Below are 17,740 nucleotides of genomic sequence, written 5' to 3' on the forward strand. Positions count from 1 at the left end.
AAGTATACGTGTGTTTTTTAACTCTCTGCCCTCATTTTCATTTTATGCAACAAGTTTGTGGAGTTTAAAAAGGGGGTTCATTCAGAGGCAGATCAAAAGTAAATATCACCATTATCTTTAAAACCAAAACATCAGACAGCACTCACCAGGAAAACCACTGATCAAGTTTCAAAGGCTGACAAGGAGTTGGCTGGAGAACAGAGAAGACTGTGTGTGTGTCTGCAAAGCTTCTCGGTCATCCAGTCTTAGAAGTTTAGGTGTAGACCCTGAGGAGGTCTTTAAGATGGGATTCATAATGTCGTCAGTAAACCTCAACAAATCCGGTTCCTATTTCTAACATTGTGTGGATATGCATGCGTCCGAGTTGTGTGCACAAAGTTAAATCTCATCTCATACTCACATGGTCAAAAAACCAATATCGATCATCGCCAAATCTAGCATGTTTAATCCGATACCTAAGCCCAAATGCTCAACTTAACTTTGTGTGACTTGCCGTAAACAGTGACTCCATTACAAAACATATCATGAACATGAAGTGTTTGAACATTTTTCTCCTTTCATAATTCATCAAGGTCAGATTGAACCACCTAACGGGCTGGGGTCTGGCCCACGGGCCATATGTTGGATATCCTACAGAAAATAGATAGTTTTGAAAGTATTTTTAGCTAAAACCCAGACATTAGTAGTGAATCTCTGTGGTTAATTATTTGTTTTAACTATACCTGTTTGTTTTGCAACTTCTTAGAGCTAACTGCAGAAAAGTGCCTAAAAAGGCAACAGTAAAAATTTGTTAAGTAGAGATCTGTAAACAAAAAGCAGAAAACTGTCTCAATCCTGATTAAAAAGAAGAGAAAACCAATACACTCAATAAAAATAAAAAAAATGCTAAAAAATAATCTAAATGGAATCTCTGTTGGTATGTCAGAAGGAAAAGACCCTAGAGTTTTACATTTTACTGATTGATTTGAACCTCAGTTAAGAATGTGCAAGGCTCTGTATTTCTGCCTTTGGAGCTGTCTTAAAAATTAATTATGAACTAGTAACTAGGGCTTGAAGTCAATCTATTTGTAAGATCACAAAAATAAAAAAAATCATTTTTGGGGGGGTCAAATGTAATGTATGCTTACTGGGTCACATATAGGATGTTATTCTGTCTCAAACTCTTTGTAATTAAGGTGAGTTCATCTGGTCTGTGGTCTAGTCTGGTCTGGTCCTTGGCATTGGCCTCTGTGACACTGAACATGTGTTTTTGCTTTTCTCTTTCCATCTCTCTACCTCTTATTTCCTCACCCTCACCCTCCTCCCCTTGCTCAGGTCGTGTGTCTCTAACCCAGAACGCCTCCCTGCTGGTAGAGCGACTAACTCAGGAGGATGAAGGCTGGTTTAAGTGCAATATCTTTGGCATGGACAGAAATACAGACGACTTTCATAATACAACATGGACCTGGCTCTCCATCACAGGTGCAACACTGTGGGAGTTATTCACAGTCACTTTCTTACCTGGTCTGTAAATTTTTTTTTTTTTGGGGACTGTCAAAGCAGGAAATCTGGCTGGTACTGAAGGACCCAGCAGGACCACAATGCCATCACTACAGTTCGTTTTAGATATATTGTACAGCAATTCAACTGAGAGCTGATGTCACCATAGGAGATTGTTCAAATGAATTGAATTGAATGAACAATGGTGAAGGTGACATTTGACACTGTTGTTGTGCAGTTTAATGGATTGCATCGGGGTTCTATTTTGTATTTTGTAGTTACACTTCTCATTAATTAATCAATTTAATTTAAAAACATGTAAAAAAAATATATATAAAATTCCAGGCTCAGCTCTGGTCGTGTGGTTATATTTACAAGATAAAGTTAAAAAATCAACCAAAATGGATTTCATCTGAGACCCTTCTAATGTGGGGGATGGTTAAGGTAGATTTTCTGTTCAAACTCAGTAGTGCTCAGATCCTCTCTTCCGCATGTAAAAAGACTACTAACGACTATTACATTTGGTTTCCTTTTTTGCCAGCTCCACCTGTGTTTATCAACCCCCCCCCAACATTTGTGGAAGTTCTGCTGGGAGACTCGCTGACTCTGAGCTGTGGAGCCCACGGTAACCCACGGCCCACTGTTGTCTGGCATAAAGACAACAGTCCAATCCAGAAACATGAGAAAATAAAAGTGAGAATTACTGCTATGTATGCTTTGGTCAACCCTTTTGTCTTCTACTGTTATGTCTCCCTTTTTATCTTTGACTCAACTTTTCAACTTTTCTTCTGTCAGCTGCTCAGTGGAACCTTGTCTTTGGCCTCTGTCACAAGAAATACTTCAGGAGTGTATATATGTCACGTGTCCAACTCAGTGGGGAACCTGACCCACTCACTGCAGCTGCAGGTCAAAGGTCAGTTTCAGATCGTCAGTAATTGAAGAGAGGCATAGTCTCTGCTTGTCTTACGTATTGGGCACAGCAAGTTATTGAAACTTAGCCTCAAATGCACATGTTTTAATTTGATTAAGGTTTAGTTTCAAGGGTCCGACATTCATTTTTGTATTTCCACAACAACATATTTGAAGCATTTTGACAGAAAAAAATACTTTATAAACATAAAAATTTAGAGCGTGTAGCAAAATGTATTGTAAAATATGTTAACTATATAGTGAAATAAATACAAACAATAAACAGAACACACTCAAAGAGTGGAATATCACAATCAAACTTATGTCAATTAAAACAGGATTGCAGAGGTGGTGAGTTAATGTTACAACTGAACACCGGATATTATTTCACATGGTGATTGTACACCAGGCTGTTTGGAGCAGAGTTTGCTTCTAAATTGGCAGGTCATGGTTGTAAAAATGCTTTATGCAGCCTGCACCATACTTCCCCTGACAGTTTGTTGTCTGCTATTGCAACAGTGTTGGGGCAACAATATGAATTCAACGCTAATCACATCTGATTGCTTCACTAATGATTGGAATAATTTTTACTTTATTTTTACTGTCCCAAAGGTCCCCCTGTTATTACCATTTCTCCAGAAGACACCACTCTGAACATTTCCCAGGATGCACTTTTGCATTGCCAAGCTGATGCCTACCCTTCCAACCTGTCTTATGAATGGCTGAAACAAGGACAGAATGTTTACCGTGTTAAGTGAGTTCTTTTGACATCATTGGTACTCTACCGTATCACAAATTCCCAAAATAATTTTCTTCATCTTGGTAGCCCTCAACTCCAACTATCCACATTGTAATTTACCATTTGGCCCCCTGGGAAAATTAATTAGCCACCCCTGCCCTAGATGAAGAAATAATTATGGTATTGTGTTTGAACATCTGGAGTTTGAACATTTTGTTTTTTCCAGATCTTTAAAGTCAAGAGTTAAGATTTTGGTGGATGGAACACTTTTCATCCCCAATTTAATTCCGGAAGATGCTGGCTACTATACCTGTATCCCAACTAATGGGATATTGACTCCGCCCTCTGCCTCTGCACATCTAAGTGTTAAATGTAAGCCCTTTTTTTTGGTGCCACACCAATATTGTATTATGATTCAAATATTTACAATGAGCAGGCAATATGTTAAAAACAGCTGGAAAATAATTTTTAGGCAAACCCATGGTTGTTCATCTTTTTTTTTTCTTTTATTGCTCTTTCAGATCCTGCACGTGTTAGAAACATGCCCAGAGAAATGTATCTACCGGCAGGACTGGAGGGAGCCATCGTCTGCCCTTTCCAGGCTGATCCACCTGTCCTGTATGTTAATTGGACCAAGGATGGACACAGTTTGGATCTTGACCAGGTGAGTCTAACACAGAGACCAGCCTGTACAGGATACAGGTATAGTGTTACAACTGGATTGAATCATGTCTCAAAAACAATTCTAGGTCAAATCCCTAAAAATGCAGGAATGTGTTTTTAGCATCACTGAGTTTATATTCTCTTCTTCTGCGTCTGCCCAGTTCCCAGGCTGGATGGTGAACTCAGAAGGCTCTATATTCATAACAACAGTCAACGACAATGCAGTGGGCGTGTACACCTGCACAGCCTTCAACAGCTATGGTACCATGGGTCAGTCAGAACCTACACAAGTCCTTCTTCAGGTCAGTCTGGACTTATTCTGTCTCGTCACATCAGAGAAATGTTTTTATACGCAGATGATGATGATGATGCTGATGTGTCTTTTGCCTTCCTCAGGATCCACCTTTGTTCACTGTCACTCCTGAACCAGAGTATTTCAAGGAAGTAGGCAGAGCATTGACGATACCCTGTGAAGCCAGTGGAGACCCCACCCCAAACATCACATGGAGCAAGGTAACGAATGAGCCTTTTACTATTTTTAACTGGAAGTGTTAGTGGCAGAGAGATACGTACTTTATATATAGTTACATTTTGCAAACCCTACATACATCCAGGTACAGCAGGCTTTCATAGTACATAGTACCACCACCACAAGTCTTCATGTAGGTCTCGTTGTTTTGAGTTCCTGGTCTAACACCTATGATAGTATCCAGAAATGTTTGGACTTGATAAATTATGTCAAATTAACATTTGGAGTTTGGTGTTGTCTATAATCATAGATTGGTCCAGTCCCTCAGCCTCCCTATACTGTGTTGGCTGACCACTCTCTGCTGCTGCAGCCACTCAACAAAGATCATCATGGAGGCTGGGAGTGTCTGGCCTCTAACCGTGTAGCTACTGTCAGTGCAGGAACCTTGGTCAAGGTACTAGGTGAGTGACCTCATGCTTTCCCTTCTGTCAGTATTGTCACTCAGCAGGTTAAATATAGACAATATTTTTTATATTTTGCAGGCACCAGTCCTCATACTGTATCATCAGTGTATGTTGCCACAGACATCAACCAGGCAAATGTGTCCTGGATCTCAGGCTTTGATGGTGGATTCACACAGAAGTTCACAGTATGGTGAGTAAGGGTTTGATAGATGTGTTCATCAACTAGAATTAGTTGCATTCAAACGTTTGTGAGTGAGAATTGTCAGTTAATTGTCAGTAAACTTCTTGGACTAAAAGTCCAAGCAAGTGATGATGAATAACCTTGACATCAACAGATATTATGGTATTTTTGCAGTATTTGAAGTATTAAAGAATGTGTCTGCTACGACAAACAAACAAATCTATTAAAATATGTAACTTATATGAACATTCTAAAAATAACTTTGGTTTGATTTTCAAAACAAAAATATGTAATTACAATTTCTTACTGACTAAAAAGTTTTTAAAATGTATTTTTAGGTTTAAGCAGGAATCTCGCCGAGAACATGAATGGGTATCGTTGCCTGTTCCCACTTCAAAAAACAACCTTCTTGTGACTGGACTCCTCGGTGGAACTAGTTACCAGTTCTGTATTCTACCTCAGAATAAACTGGGCAGCGGACCCTTCAGTGAAATCCTTACTGTGAGAACTAAAGGTTTGTATCTTTAAAACTGTAAACCTCAGAGAAGATATTTTACATAAACACAGTTGTTTGAAATGGGGCACCACCAGGGTCCATTACAACTAAAATGTAAATTAGATACTTTAAAAACACCATGTTAAAGGCTGAAATATCTTCCAAATTATCAGTATGCATTAATTCTGTTCTATTCTTTCTCAGTTGTACCACCAGAAGAACCAACAGCTGTCCTGATTCTCCCAGTTCTGGCACCTCCCACTCTACTAGCAGTAAACTGGATAGAGAAAGGCCTCCTCCTCCTGTGGTCGCCTCCAGAAGATCCATCCACTACACTGACAGATTATGTACTGGAAGCTCGCAGCGATCAGGGCCAGTGGAAAGTCCTCAGTAGCAACATAAGGATCAATCAGAGTGAACTGCTCATCCAAGGCTTGCTAAGGGTAATAATTCTCAAAGAGTAACCCCCAAGTTCATACCACCCTGAGAAGTCGATCAACCCTCTGATATTTCTTTCTCCCAGGACTCTAGTTATGAGTTCAGACTGATGTCACGCAGCAACAAAATACTCAGTGATCCCAGTAATATTCTAAGTGTATCCACAAACGGTGAGTTCATTTGTATAAATCCAACAGCCAACGATGTTTCCATTTTTTTAACTCCTCTCTAAAATGATTGTAGCAGAAGCCAGAAGTTTTGCTGACAGTATTCCTTGTACTCCAGTGACAGGCATGGAGGTGTATTCTAAGTGGCCCGGTTTCCTGGGGGTCATTCCTCGGCCCCTGCTGGCCGGTGTGTTAGGCGGACTGTGCTTCTTGTTTTTCACCATCATCCTGTCGTTGGTGACAGCCTGCTACATGGCCCAGCGACGACGGCTACGGAGAAAGAGGAGACAAGGTAACACACAGAAGCTCGGTGCTAAAGTTTCTATTGTTTCAAATAGGATGTGATTTAACAGTTATTATCTGTCTATAATAATTCATTCTTTTATCACACATCTGTAGGTCTGCCACCTGGCTTTCAGAGGAACTGGTCTTCACAGTGAGTTAAATAATCTGGGCATTTTGTTGGATTTTTTTAAAATAAATGTATTGTTTATATTCAAAACTTTCCACACCATTTGTTTTTCAGGCTCTGTTTGAAATGTATTTGTAATATTAATTGATGATTTTTACGATTTCAACTAGCATGTGTCTCTTTATTGATCAGTCTTTTTTATTTTCTTTACGCTTTTATTAGGCATCTTATGTCATTACATGAGGACAGAGCAGTGTGGCAGTTCACTATTTTACTTAACCCTTACTTCCTATCCTGGTTGTAGTCTTTAATGTCTTAAAATGACAGAAATTTACATTCATCTTGAAGATTTCATGCCCTGTGTCTGCTCTTTTCTCAGCACTCGTCCTCCTCGGAGCCCAAACAGTATCCTAAATCTGAAGCTTTGTCCGACTTTCTCATTTTCCCCCATCTCTTCCGCCTCACAGTCCGATAGCTCCTCCTTTGAAACAGACAGTCGTGGAGAATACCACGACCAGAAGCGGAAGCAACTTTTGTCCAGCTCTCCACCACTTCACTACACACTCTTTGAGAGTCACCTGGGTTCACAGGACACTTCACCCTCTATGCGGGATTCCATTTCTAGAGGACCAGATGGACGCTTCACAGTCCAACCACAGCCTGAGCCTTCCAGCCCATCTAATGATAAAAACCTAACGCAAAGTAAGGGTGTGACGAAAGGTTCAGGCAGCATCCAGACATCTTTACAAGATTCTCCTAAGTCCAGCCTGTTGAGCTCAGAGAAGGATGAGAGGAAGGATTCATCTCTTATTGTGAACAGCCCAGTGCTCAGTAGACCTTCCTGTTCTCCTGGCAGAATTCAGGCCATGGCTAGGAACTTTTCCCGTCACGGCTGTTTTTACTCTGACGAAGAACAAAGCCCTGAGGCTCTACTGAAAAGAGCAAGCATTTATTCAGACAGCAGTGAGAAGAAACCAAATGATCCAGACAGATATCACGTGTCTGGAAACACTGAAATTGTTATTCCTTGTTTGGACAAGAGATCAAAGTTTTTATTTAGAGACAGACACCAACTCCAACATTTAGACTATCAGTCAGAGGGAAGTGGGCTGATCGACAACAGCACCCTGGTTACACAAGTGGACTGTGAGCCAGAGAGGGATGGCTTTAACACAAGTGTTAAACTGTCAAAAGAGAGGGAAACACCAGATAAGAGCTACTCAGCTGATCAACAAAAATATAGAAGTGAAAAAGATGAGGACACATCTTCAACAACGGAAAATCTTCAGATGGATGTACCTGAGACAAAGGAAGAGCCGATGTGGAGGCCCCAAGATGTAACAATCAGACAGAAACACAGGGCTTCGGGTCAGGCCAGTCGGTTGTCTGACTATCGGAGGGGGTGTTACTTTTGGAACACCAGCAGTCCCATGGACAGAACTTCATCATCTCATATAAACTGGGATATTAGTCCTGTGACTTCTGTTAAAAAAATCATTCCTGTTCAAAGTCTCAGAGAAATCACATCACCCAACTCTACAGACTCTCTTGTTGCAAATTCATCCCGTTCTCCTCCCACCAGTAACACCGTTTTGTCTGCAGATATCTCCTCAAAAAGTGCTCCAAATCCAGACAGAGCCAGGTCTTTGAGTCCACAGTCGGATGCTAACAGAAGTTCTGCAACTGAGCAGGCCACTGGCATTTTTCCAAGATCCAGGCACTCTTATGCTTATGGAGGCTTACAGGACTGGAAAGAAACATTCAAAGGTCTTGCAGACATCGGTGAGAAGACCGACAATTCTGTTTCAGCACATCAAATTTTTCCAGAGAGACTGGAAGTGCATACTGCCACAAAGGACTCGAGTCCCTCAAGTAGTTCTACTTTACCTTATGAACACCACGATATAGGGGCGAAGCCCAAACACAGGGACGTTCAGGGGAAAAGTGACTTCCGGACTTCTGGAGTTTACACAGAGTTAGAAAGAGAGAATGTCCGTAAACAATCCAGGAAGAGCAACAAATTTATTTTTTCAGACAGTCCCAGTCCCGTTTCATCTTTAACGCTTGTAGAAGAGGTGGAGAGCCCTCAGTCTAATTTATCTGTTACCCCAATGTCTGAGTCTTCTAAAGTCAAAGCTGCAGCTCCTCCTGCCAAAATGTCTCCTCTGCAGACAAGTACCATTGTGGAGTACATGAGCATTCCTAGTTTCAATGAAATGAGTGTGGAAAAACCAGTGGAAAAAGCTGAAATCCCAGACACTGCTGGACAAAAATCAGCAACCAAACCAGGAAAACCTCTTTCTAAGCCAGATGTAGTTCCCAGGAACTGGGAGGTTCGGGCTGAGGAGGACCAGGAAACTGTCTCTGTCAATAAAGAGATTTGCCTTGAAGAAAACTATGCTCGAAGCAAAAAAGGCTATAAATATCCTCTCCATGTAGAACATAGAGACTCTGCACACAGAGTTAGATTTCCAGATGAGAGAAGATCTTCCTCACCCAGTCCAGAGAAAGCAAGCAAGCAGCTCTATGATGAGAAAAGACAAATTAGAGGCTGGAGTAAGGACTCTGACAGACCGGGATCAAGACTTGGATGCGCGTTACCTTGTAACTTGCTCAATGCAGTGAGAGGTGTGGCAGATATAGCATCAAAACAGTCCTTGGGTTTTGTAGACAGAGATGAGTCTTCGTCAAAGCAACCCCAAAGACGAACTTCTCAGAGCAGCAGAACTAACAATGTTGCTTCACGGATAAATCAGGTCCCAGTTCCTATTCTGAAGAAATCAATGAGTTTTGGACCCTGTAGGCCTGTGTCAGGGATGAGTCAGCCTCTCCCTTTTTTGAAGAAATCTATTAGTTTGGGCGCGCAGAGATGCCAGCCCTTTGAAATACCAAGGACTTATGTTTCCGAGAAGTGCTACCGGGATGAGTTCCCATACCCAGATATTAGGATGAAGTCCTCAAGCCGCACCCCTTCTCCTGTCCCTAGACCAGGTCATTCTTGGAGGGACTATGTCCCGTTCAGACAGCCTAGCATTGATGGCTTAGAGAGACCTTCACACACATACAGACCTTTACTCAGTCCATCCTACCACTCTCCTGTCATGTACCCCCCCAGACCATTCTCTGTTTCACCGACCCTGGAACCTGTTGATCCACATCGGCAGGCCACCATTTTTCTTGACTCCTCCCGGTGTTCTCCGCCTTATGAAGAGACTCTGAGGTCAGCACAGTACAAGTATCTGCATTTACCCTCCCATATTCCTGTCCAATTGCACCAACAGTCGTCAGGTTACAGAGGAGAAAACACCAGACCCATGGAACCAAGAAGAGGTCCTCCCAGATCTTACCTACCTCGGGGAATTAGCTGCCCTTCCTCTCATTACTCCTCCCCCTACCTGTCCAGAGAAGGAGATGGTTACAGACATACAGAGAGGATATCATGTAGGGGAGGAGAGACTGAGATCAGGTCAGGAGGGAGGACCAGTTTTGCCAGTCAGAGCAGTGGTAGAGGCAGTGCTGGTTTGTACCAGCGCTCACTGTCAATCACTCCAACTCTGCTCAGCTCCCCTGAAACCACAGATGAGAGCAAGCGACACCAAGTGGAACTGGAGCTGCTGGAGATAAGAGGGAAAAGGTGAAACAGTGCCACACTTGGACCACTACTAGAGCACACTGGATGTAGCAAAAATTTATTTTATTGTGATTTTTAAATGATACAAAAAATAAAACTGGGATGGAACTGTGTCAAATTGTTACAATCTGATACAACAGTTCTGTTCCTATGGTAACCTTAATTTTGTTGTTACTGTCCTTTTTCAATGTTTGTTTTATAGAGCCTTCTAATTTGAACAGGGACAGTAAAAGACAGTGAGCAACACATTTGAAGCAAAAGGAGAACTATTAGCAAGAATAAATAGCATCACTGTCATCACAACCTCCTGCCCAAAGATTGTTTGAATCTTTATCAAATCCTATAACTGTACCAATTGTCCAGGTTCTTAACACCTACTGCACACAGATATATTTGCTGTAAGTAGTACAGTACAGATCCAAATTATATCTCAACACCTGTCCACATGATGATGGTGGAATTGATAATAATGCACCAGTGTTATTGCATTATTTTTTTATTGTGTGACAGTCTTCATCTGATCACTGTGTTTTGTCATGTCATTAGAAGGAAAACATCAGTAGATGAGAGTTATGAATGGGACTCAGCTGATGCCTGTGGGGAACCAGAGGTCCTGGACACCACAAGGACTAATTGCTGCCGAATGAGCTTGCAAAGACAACAGAGCAAACTCACACCTGATCAGTTCACAGGTGTCCAGGACCAGCGACAGAAAGGTATTCTTTTTCTCCTACCTTGACATTTGGAATGTTTTTGGTGTAGCATGAACGGTTGTGTGAACCAGAGTTAGAAATGAGCAGCATTCAAACATGGAGTGTCCTGGCTGACTTCTATAGCAAAAATAAAGTTTTTAGGTTTTAGAAGCTATTCCATTTACATTAGAAAATTGTCCTTTAAAATGTTTCCCTAAAAAATTAAAGATTATTTCAAATTATGGATGGCTTGATCTGATTGGTCTGATCTGTATGTCCGATATTGGAGAAAAATTTAGGATCGAAAATCAGAAACAAAAAACTATAGCCTGTCTGATCCAATGCCTGCTTAACTTTGCACAATATGCCGTAAGCAGGAACACTGTTGCCTGCAGCCCACGTCATGCTGGAGGAGAAGAGAAAGTATTCAGTTGATATCGGTATCGGCAAATACTTTAAGTTGCAGTATCGATTATAGATTCAATAATTCCCATCCAGAAGCTGCTGCCTGTTTCTCTCTCTGATTCTGTGTTAAATGACTGTTGTGAGCATGACCATCGTGATGTGTCTGTCCACACATGTCCTCTTCCTGATCCCATCCCAGGCCCATCTCCCTCACTAAGTCCTCCTCCACTTGCCAACCCGCCACAACGCCACTTCAGTCGTTCTCTCAGTGACGCACGCTTCAACGCTCTACGTCAGGAGTACAATGAGTACCGGCGTGCTCAGGAATACAGCAGTCCCCATGAACCCTGTCTCACCACCGCCTATGATTCAGACTCTGACGCCTCCTCTGTGCTGCTGTAGCAGCTGAACGCGGTCCGTTCTTTCTCTGTCTTTTTCACATCTTTGTTTTTTCCTTCTGTCACCTGCTGACCTGCCTGAACTTTCTCTGCCTGTTCCTTTTGTCATCTGTGTGTTGCAAATATTTGCATGAAAAACGTGTGCATTTAACAGTTCACATGCTTTAAACTAGTTTCGTCAATCATGTGTTCAAACAAGCAAAAGTTATTCCAGCATTTATTTATTTTAATTTTCATAATCAATTGGCGTGAAAAGACCAAGACATAAGTTAAGCAAAATCATTTAAAAGTTGGGTCTAAATACATTTGAAAGTCTAGCTGAAGGAGCTAAAACCACTGCTAAATGATATCTAAAGTTTAGCTTAAAATAATCAAAGTTGCTGAGCTGGACATTTCAAGTACTTGAAAGCTTTAAATTGATTTAAATGTTTACTGTATTGGGCTAAATATGTGTTTTTTTATTTTCTACAGATCTGTGATCCACCACAGGAGAAGCATTTTTAAATGTAGAGGTGACAACAACGCATAGTGAAGGTCAATGAGGACCAAAGGTCTGTCTCATCAAATAGTACTGCTGAGATTTTTGTATTTTTTTTGTTCAGAGTACAAAATAAGTACACAAAAAACAAGCTACTGTATTAATTTATTATTTTGTTAGTGCAAAACTCCTGTGCCTGTTCTTCTTTTTTGTTCATTTTAAACTATGACAATCAGACACTAGGGGGCAGTACCTGACGCCATTTTCCTTTTCAAAATATCAGCATCTTTTTGTAGCAGAAAAATGGTAAAGAAAAAGAGTTCTAGGTTTAAAGTGTGTGTTTGTGTTTCCACCAAGCTAAGATTCCAGTGAATGTTGACAGTCATTTAGTGTGACAAGTAAAAACGTTCCATCAAGTTCTCAACAAGCACTGCACTTTCTTCACTGCTCATCAGTCAATTGTCATTTAAGTAAATAGTCCCATTTCTTCACGAAGTTCCTGATTTCAGCTAAGTTAGTCTAGGGCTTCAAAAATAGTTCCACTGCTTTCATTTTGATCTGTGTTTTGAAGTTGGTAGATAGCATCAGACCTGTAGAAAATGGACATAAATCCTGGGACTGTTTTTTGTTGCTGTTCTAGATAGACTGTTAGTTTCTTTTTGGTGGGGGGCAGAGGGGAGGTACACACAGTGCTACGTTTTTGGTACATTTTTAAGTTCCTGGTAATTAATCTTCCAGAGAGACAGATTTCCCCAAAAGACCTTAAATGGTTGGTCTTAGTCTCATAAAAACAGTGTTTAAATCACAGAAGAAGAAGAGAAAAGAAGAAACTTCTTTTTACCCGTTTCTCCTCTGTCTTCTCTCTGTACTGCAGGAATATGAACTGTCTGTAGTATAAAAGAGTTTTTTTTATTAAAGACTTTTAATGTTCAACCTAGACAGGGTGGTCCTTTTATCAGGTTGCCTCATGTCGCCCCCTAGTGTTTGTTCAAAGTGTACAAATGTTTATATTAACGTTCCGGTACATTTCTTTACATCATTTCATCACTTCTGACCACATGGATATGTAAGACTTGTAAATAAGTGAATAATGCCTTTATTCAATTATTATTATTATAAATATAATTATAAACACTGGGTTTATTAAAGCAGTGATTCTCAAGGTTCAAAACAGTCTTAACATACTGAATGATTATCTAATATCTGTCTTGTGACAGAATACCTTCATTAAAGAGACGCTGACTTTATTTAACAACAAGACAATAATACTAAACAATATCTGAAGGAGGTGTACTTACAGTATTTTCAGCAGCAAATAATAAGTATTAGTGCATACAAGAGAAATATTCCGCAGTTTAGTGAAAGTTATTTCCCGCAACACATTTTTGGTTTATGACCCACTGTTTGAGAAACACTGGATAAGAGGTACGGACTGAAAAAAAAAAGTATTTATCACCAAATATGATTGAAAATATGAAACAAAGTTTACATATCACATCAGTGTTGTGACTGCATACTGTGAATAAAAAAGTCTGTTTTTAAAAAAATTGTGCTCATTTATGTTTGTTTTTTAATGCTGAGCCTGATGAGCGGAGATCGTAGCTTCTTTGTAAAAAGTCTTACTTGAATGTTTAACACAGATGAAATGAACTGAGTTCGTCTCCTTAGTGACTTTTTTTGTATAAACTGGATAAACTTTTTTTGTCACCTGTTCTCATCTTATACGTGTATATGCATACTATTTGTAATGAAAACGTTCTGTTATTGTTACTGAAACCAACAGCGTATCTCTGTTTTTTTGTACGGCAAAGGAAATAAAAGACCAATATATAGTTATATCAGCGGTCCCCACCCTTTAAAGGTTGGACTGATCGGCCGGTATCAACCGTTACTGCGAACCGGATGTACCGCGACAATCGTTGAAGGATCATTGCATTTTCGGAATATAACGTCTTTAAGATTTTACTCTGTGTTGAGGTGTTGTAAATACATTTATTCAATATTTACAAAATATTCATTGTATTACGTTTCGTATCAATGTATAGTGTTATTGAATGTTGTTATTGTGCTGTACTAAAAGGGAAAGTGCTGAAGACAGGTGTGCTGATGGTTTACATTAAAGGATGATATGGACAGCACTGAATGGTACCGACTGTTACACTTGGAGATAGAGACAGGACACAGAACCGGTCAGAACTGGTTTCTTTGCCCGACGACCGACGGAAGACCAACAAAAGACAAAGAGAGAAAAACATCCGTACTGCATTATCTAAGGTACTGACCATTGAAGTGTGTGCAAAAAAAAACTGTATTTAAGCTTTGAGCACTGAGGTGTTCATCAGTGCAGTTCTGAATGTAACCATTGTTCTGTACTCCTTGCTGCAAGTAAAACTTAAAATTTGAGATCTCGTATTTGATTCTTTATTTGATTTTTATTTTATTCTTTGTGTGTTAGGAAACTGGGGTGTGAACTAACAGCATATTTTACAGTCCTATCTAAAAGAAAAAGTTTCCTGACATAAATTAGTAGTATAAAGCAAGATGTGAAAAATAAATATTAAGTTTATTAATTTTTTATTGATATCCAAGTCCACGTCTGCTGATGTGACAAAAGAGCGGGAAGGTGACACAAATACACACCAACTGTGAATAAAGAAAAACAAAAGTTTAGTCTTACATTCAGTCTTTGGCGATACAAAGACAGCTATCCCTACACCACTGTTCATTAAAGTAATCCTCTGTCTTCAGTCACAACTAATCTTTGTTTTACCTGTATGATGAACATGGTGATGACACCTGCTCCAGTGCTCAGGTAGTTTCTAGAAAACCAGTCCTTCAGTAGAAATAGACAACCCTTAAAAGATACAATAATATTTTATTTATTTATTTATTTAATATAAACTTATTCAATGTACCGAAATCAATACTAAAGAATAGACGATATATTATTCTTTTTTTCTCCACCGAACTTTTAACTTACCTCCTGCCAGTTGCTATGAGTGATGACGTCACATGGATCTTCAACACAGCAGGAGATTGGAACTTTTCCCAGCCAGTCAGACTCACCGTGGACTCCGCAACACTGGAACTATAACAACAGCGTGGTCATCAGTTATGCAAATAAAACCTTGTGACGTAGAAGATAATTAAAAAAATAAAGTGCGACGGATGTAACTTACTATATGTTGAACGTCGTCAAAGTCGTCTTTGATGATCACGTTTTCTCCTGGATTGGATTCTCTGTAGATCTGTAAACTTTTCATCAAGTCTTTCTCAAAATATTTGTCAATCTGAGAAAGGTGGAAGACAGGTGTTTTACCTTTAGTATGTTGCCACGTGCTGGACACATTAGGTACATGCATACAATAGGAAAAGAAAATTCGACAATATATTTTTGTTTATTCATGACTTAATGTATTATAATTGTTCCAAAAGCAAAAGCAGTGTTCTATGGATGTGTTTTTGTATCAGCTACAGTACATACATACATGAATGTAAAGCGTGTTACCTCTCTGCTGTAGACCAGGAAGACCAGGGCCATGGCCAGTTCCACTAAGATCAGTATAAACAGCGTCAGGAAAAACTAGAATCACAGTAAAACATGTTCAAACAGGAGGCTAGGGCATCTGGATATTTTTTTTATTTCAGGTTTAGGTTTGGAATTTTAGTTCTTTGGACTAAACGATGTTATTGGCTTTAAAAGACCTATGTCGGACATGATCGTGAATCTGACGGAAAACGACAGTGCAATTTTTCTGCAAACCAAACGACAATGAGTTGGATATTTATATCGGTTAACCGACTGCAAAAAAATCTCAAATCTCAAGAGAGATTCAGATCAAGGGTAACTCTGCACAAAATATAGTATATTCATGGTTATTGAATCGTGTTATAGCCTAAGTTCTAGCATTGCAGGTTGGTTTTCTGCATCAATTTCAGTTTCAGAAACGTGCTACTCATAGCGCTGAGAACGCTGTTGGCCTGCCACCTGCTGGATTGTGATGCCAAATCTGTTTTTTGGCGGTGAGGTATTTACATTTTTTATTTTCACGTTATTTGTCACAGATGGTCGTGTAATCCACATGAGTTGTTGGTTTTACAGAGACCTGCTTATATTGAAATTGATTATTTATACATCAGGTGTATAAATGTGGTAGATTTAAGATAATGCATCAATAACTTTGTTACATTGCAAATTATGTGTGTTTTTTAAGTTTAGGTTATGTCTTGGGTACTATAGAATTTGTTTGTTTGTTTTATGGGGGAAAAGGTTAAATATCTGCATGTTATGTTAAAAAAGTTTGACTTTAAATGATTGCAGCTGGCCCTCATTGTCTTACTGAAACGTACTACTTGTCCCACATTTTGTCACTTTGAAGGTGGTCGCACCGGACACTGGCTCATCCACATTGGACTATGTGTGCTACTCACAGTGATGATCATGCAGCGGTTCTCCTTCATGGACCCTAGAACGCCCAGAAAACACACACAGGTAACGATGGTCCCAGTGACAACCAGGGTATTGGCTGGGTAGATGGGCCAGAAGGTGGTGACTAGGGAAGCAAATCTGGAATGCACCATCTGGAATTCTCCAAAGGCCACCACGAAGGCACCACACAGCTCCAGACACACACACACACACACACATATCTTAACCTAATTGTTATGAATTTGAACTAACACTGTTTAAGTCATAGCATTGAAACACTACATAATCAAAATGTTGCAAGATGTTGATTTTTAAACAGTGGCTGCCAGTCACAGGTTTGAAGTGAATTCAATAATAATAATAATCTGATCTCAACTGTAATGCAGTTAAATCAACACATTAACTGCAGTGATGCAGTTGATGGCACTGGAAGTTATATCTGAACACTTTCTCATTGCCCACATGAGCATCAGAAAATGTGTTATTTTATAATGAGAATTTAATTGACTCTACATTTACGTTTAATGGATGCAAATGTCCAGTTAGGCTTCTGTAGCAAAATAAATAAGGAAAATTAAATCTCAAAATTGTCGTGTTTGTCTAAAACACAGCAAGAAGAAAATTAGTGAGGCAAAACAAAGAAAAACAACAAAATAAGTTCAGGCCCTGTACATGAAAGACAAAAGTTTCTCTAATGGAGCAAAGAGTTAAAAAGTATCAGATATGAGGAAGTTACTGAATGAATGTGTTTCCAGCTTGTTTAACTCACGAAGCTCTTACCCAGCAGAGGAAGTGGAGGCAGACGATCAGAGTCTTCAGACACTGGACACAGGAAGCATTCATGGTCTCTAAAAATTATTCTTCCACACTCAGAGAAAATGGTGTTGACGAATAGGGTTCACTCCAACACAATAACAGCACAACTCAGACAGTGTGTGGGACATAGTGCTGCTGCTGTGTTTACAGTATCATCAGTGTTTGGTGTGAAAACACTCAGGACAGATGACAATGTTGACATTTTCACAGTAGACAGTTAATGGTTGTTTTTTTTCTCCTCTAAGTTACAGGAAATAAATTCACAAATGGGTTTGCACCAAAACTGACTAATTTAGAGATCAGGGTCTGAAAATATAGAGATTGGAGACAGTCCTTCCATCTTCTACAGCAGGGCTGTCAACTGTAAATATGCAAATTAATCTGGTTCCTCAAACATGCTTTGGTAAAAACAAAGAAACAAAAAAACTAATTATTAAGCACAGGTGGAGTTTTCTCGTGGCTCTGGTGTCCTCT

General features: G+C 39.8%; 2 protein-coding genes across 2 annotated transcripts in view; one reads left to right on the top strand and one right to left on the bottom strand.

Moving 5' to 3' along the window:
* The window catches only part of igsf9b (immunoglobulin superfamily, member 9b), a 42,117-nt gene extending 27,979 nt beyond the window's left edge, over nt 1-14,138 (top strand). Inside the window, exons 4-22 of the mRNA XM_017043064.2 lie at nt 1,315-1,461; nt 2,021-2,172; nt 2,275-2,392; nt 3,001-3,142; nt 3,354-3,499; nt 3,649-3,791; nt 3,952-4,092; nt 4,187-4,303; nt 4,570-4,720; nt 4,802-4,913; nt 5,243-5,418; nt 5,605-5,843; nt 5,924-6,008; nt 6,124-6,297; nt 6,405-6,441; nt 6,797-10,051; nt 10,595-10,764; nt 11,345-11,559; nt 12,015-14,138. Coding sequence (XP_016898553.1) covers nt 1,315-1,461; nt 2,021-2,172; nt 2,275-2,392; nt 3,001-3,142; nt 3,354-3,499; nt 3,649-3,791; nt 3,952-4,092; nt 4,187-4,303; nt 4,570-4,720; nt 4,802-4,913; nt 5,243-5,418; nt 5,605-5,843; nt 5,924-6,008; nt 6,124-6,297; nt 6,405-6,441; nt 6,797-10,051; nt 10,595-10,764; nt 11,345-11,547 — 5,708 coding nt within the window. The 3' untranslated portion in view covers nt 11,548-11,559; nt 12,015-14,138. The remainder of the gene's footprint in view (nt 1-1,314; nt 1,462-2,020; nt 2,173-2,274; nt 2,393-3,000; nt 3,143-3,353; nt 3,500-3,648; nt 3,792-3,951; nt 4,093-4,186; nt 4,304-4,569; nt 4,721-4,801; nt 4,914-5,242; nt 5,419-5,604; nt 5,844-5,923; nt 6,009-6,123; nt 6,298-6,404; nt 6,442-6,796; nt 10,052-10,594; nt 10,765-11,344; nt 11,560-12,014) is intronic.
* Nucleotides 14,139-14,491: 353 nt separating this feature from the next.
* LOC103397695 (leukocyte surface antigen CD53-like) lies at nt 14,492-17,479 on the bottom strand. Its single transcript, XM_008336057.2, has 7 exons — nt 17,231-17,479; nt 16,453-16,641; nt 15,530-15,604; nt 15,201-15,311; nt 15,002-15,109; nt 14,792-14,875; nt 14,492-14,664 (listed from the first exon to the last, which is right to left on the bottom strand). Exons 1-7 carry the CDS (start codon nt 17,291-17,293, stop codon nt 14,596-14,598), a joined length of 699 nt encoding a protein of 232 aa, XP_008334279.1. The 5' UTR covers nt 17,294-17,479; the 3' UTR covers nt 14,492-14,595.
* Nucleotides 17,480-17,740: the final 261 nt, after the last annotated feature.

Source organism: Cynoglossus semilaevis, chromosome Z, assembly GCF_000523025.1.
Source record: "Cynoglossus semilaevis isolate Cse_v1.0 chromosome Z, Cse_v1.0, whole genome shotgun sequence".
Taxonomy (NCBI): Eukaryota; Metazoa; Chordata; class Actinopteri; order Pleuronectiformes; family Cynoglossidae; genus Cynoglossus; species Cynoglossus semilaevis.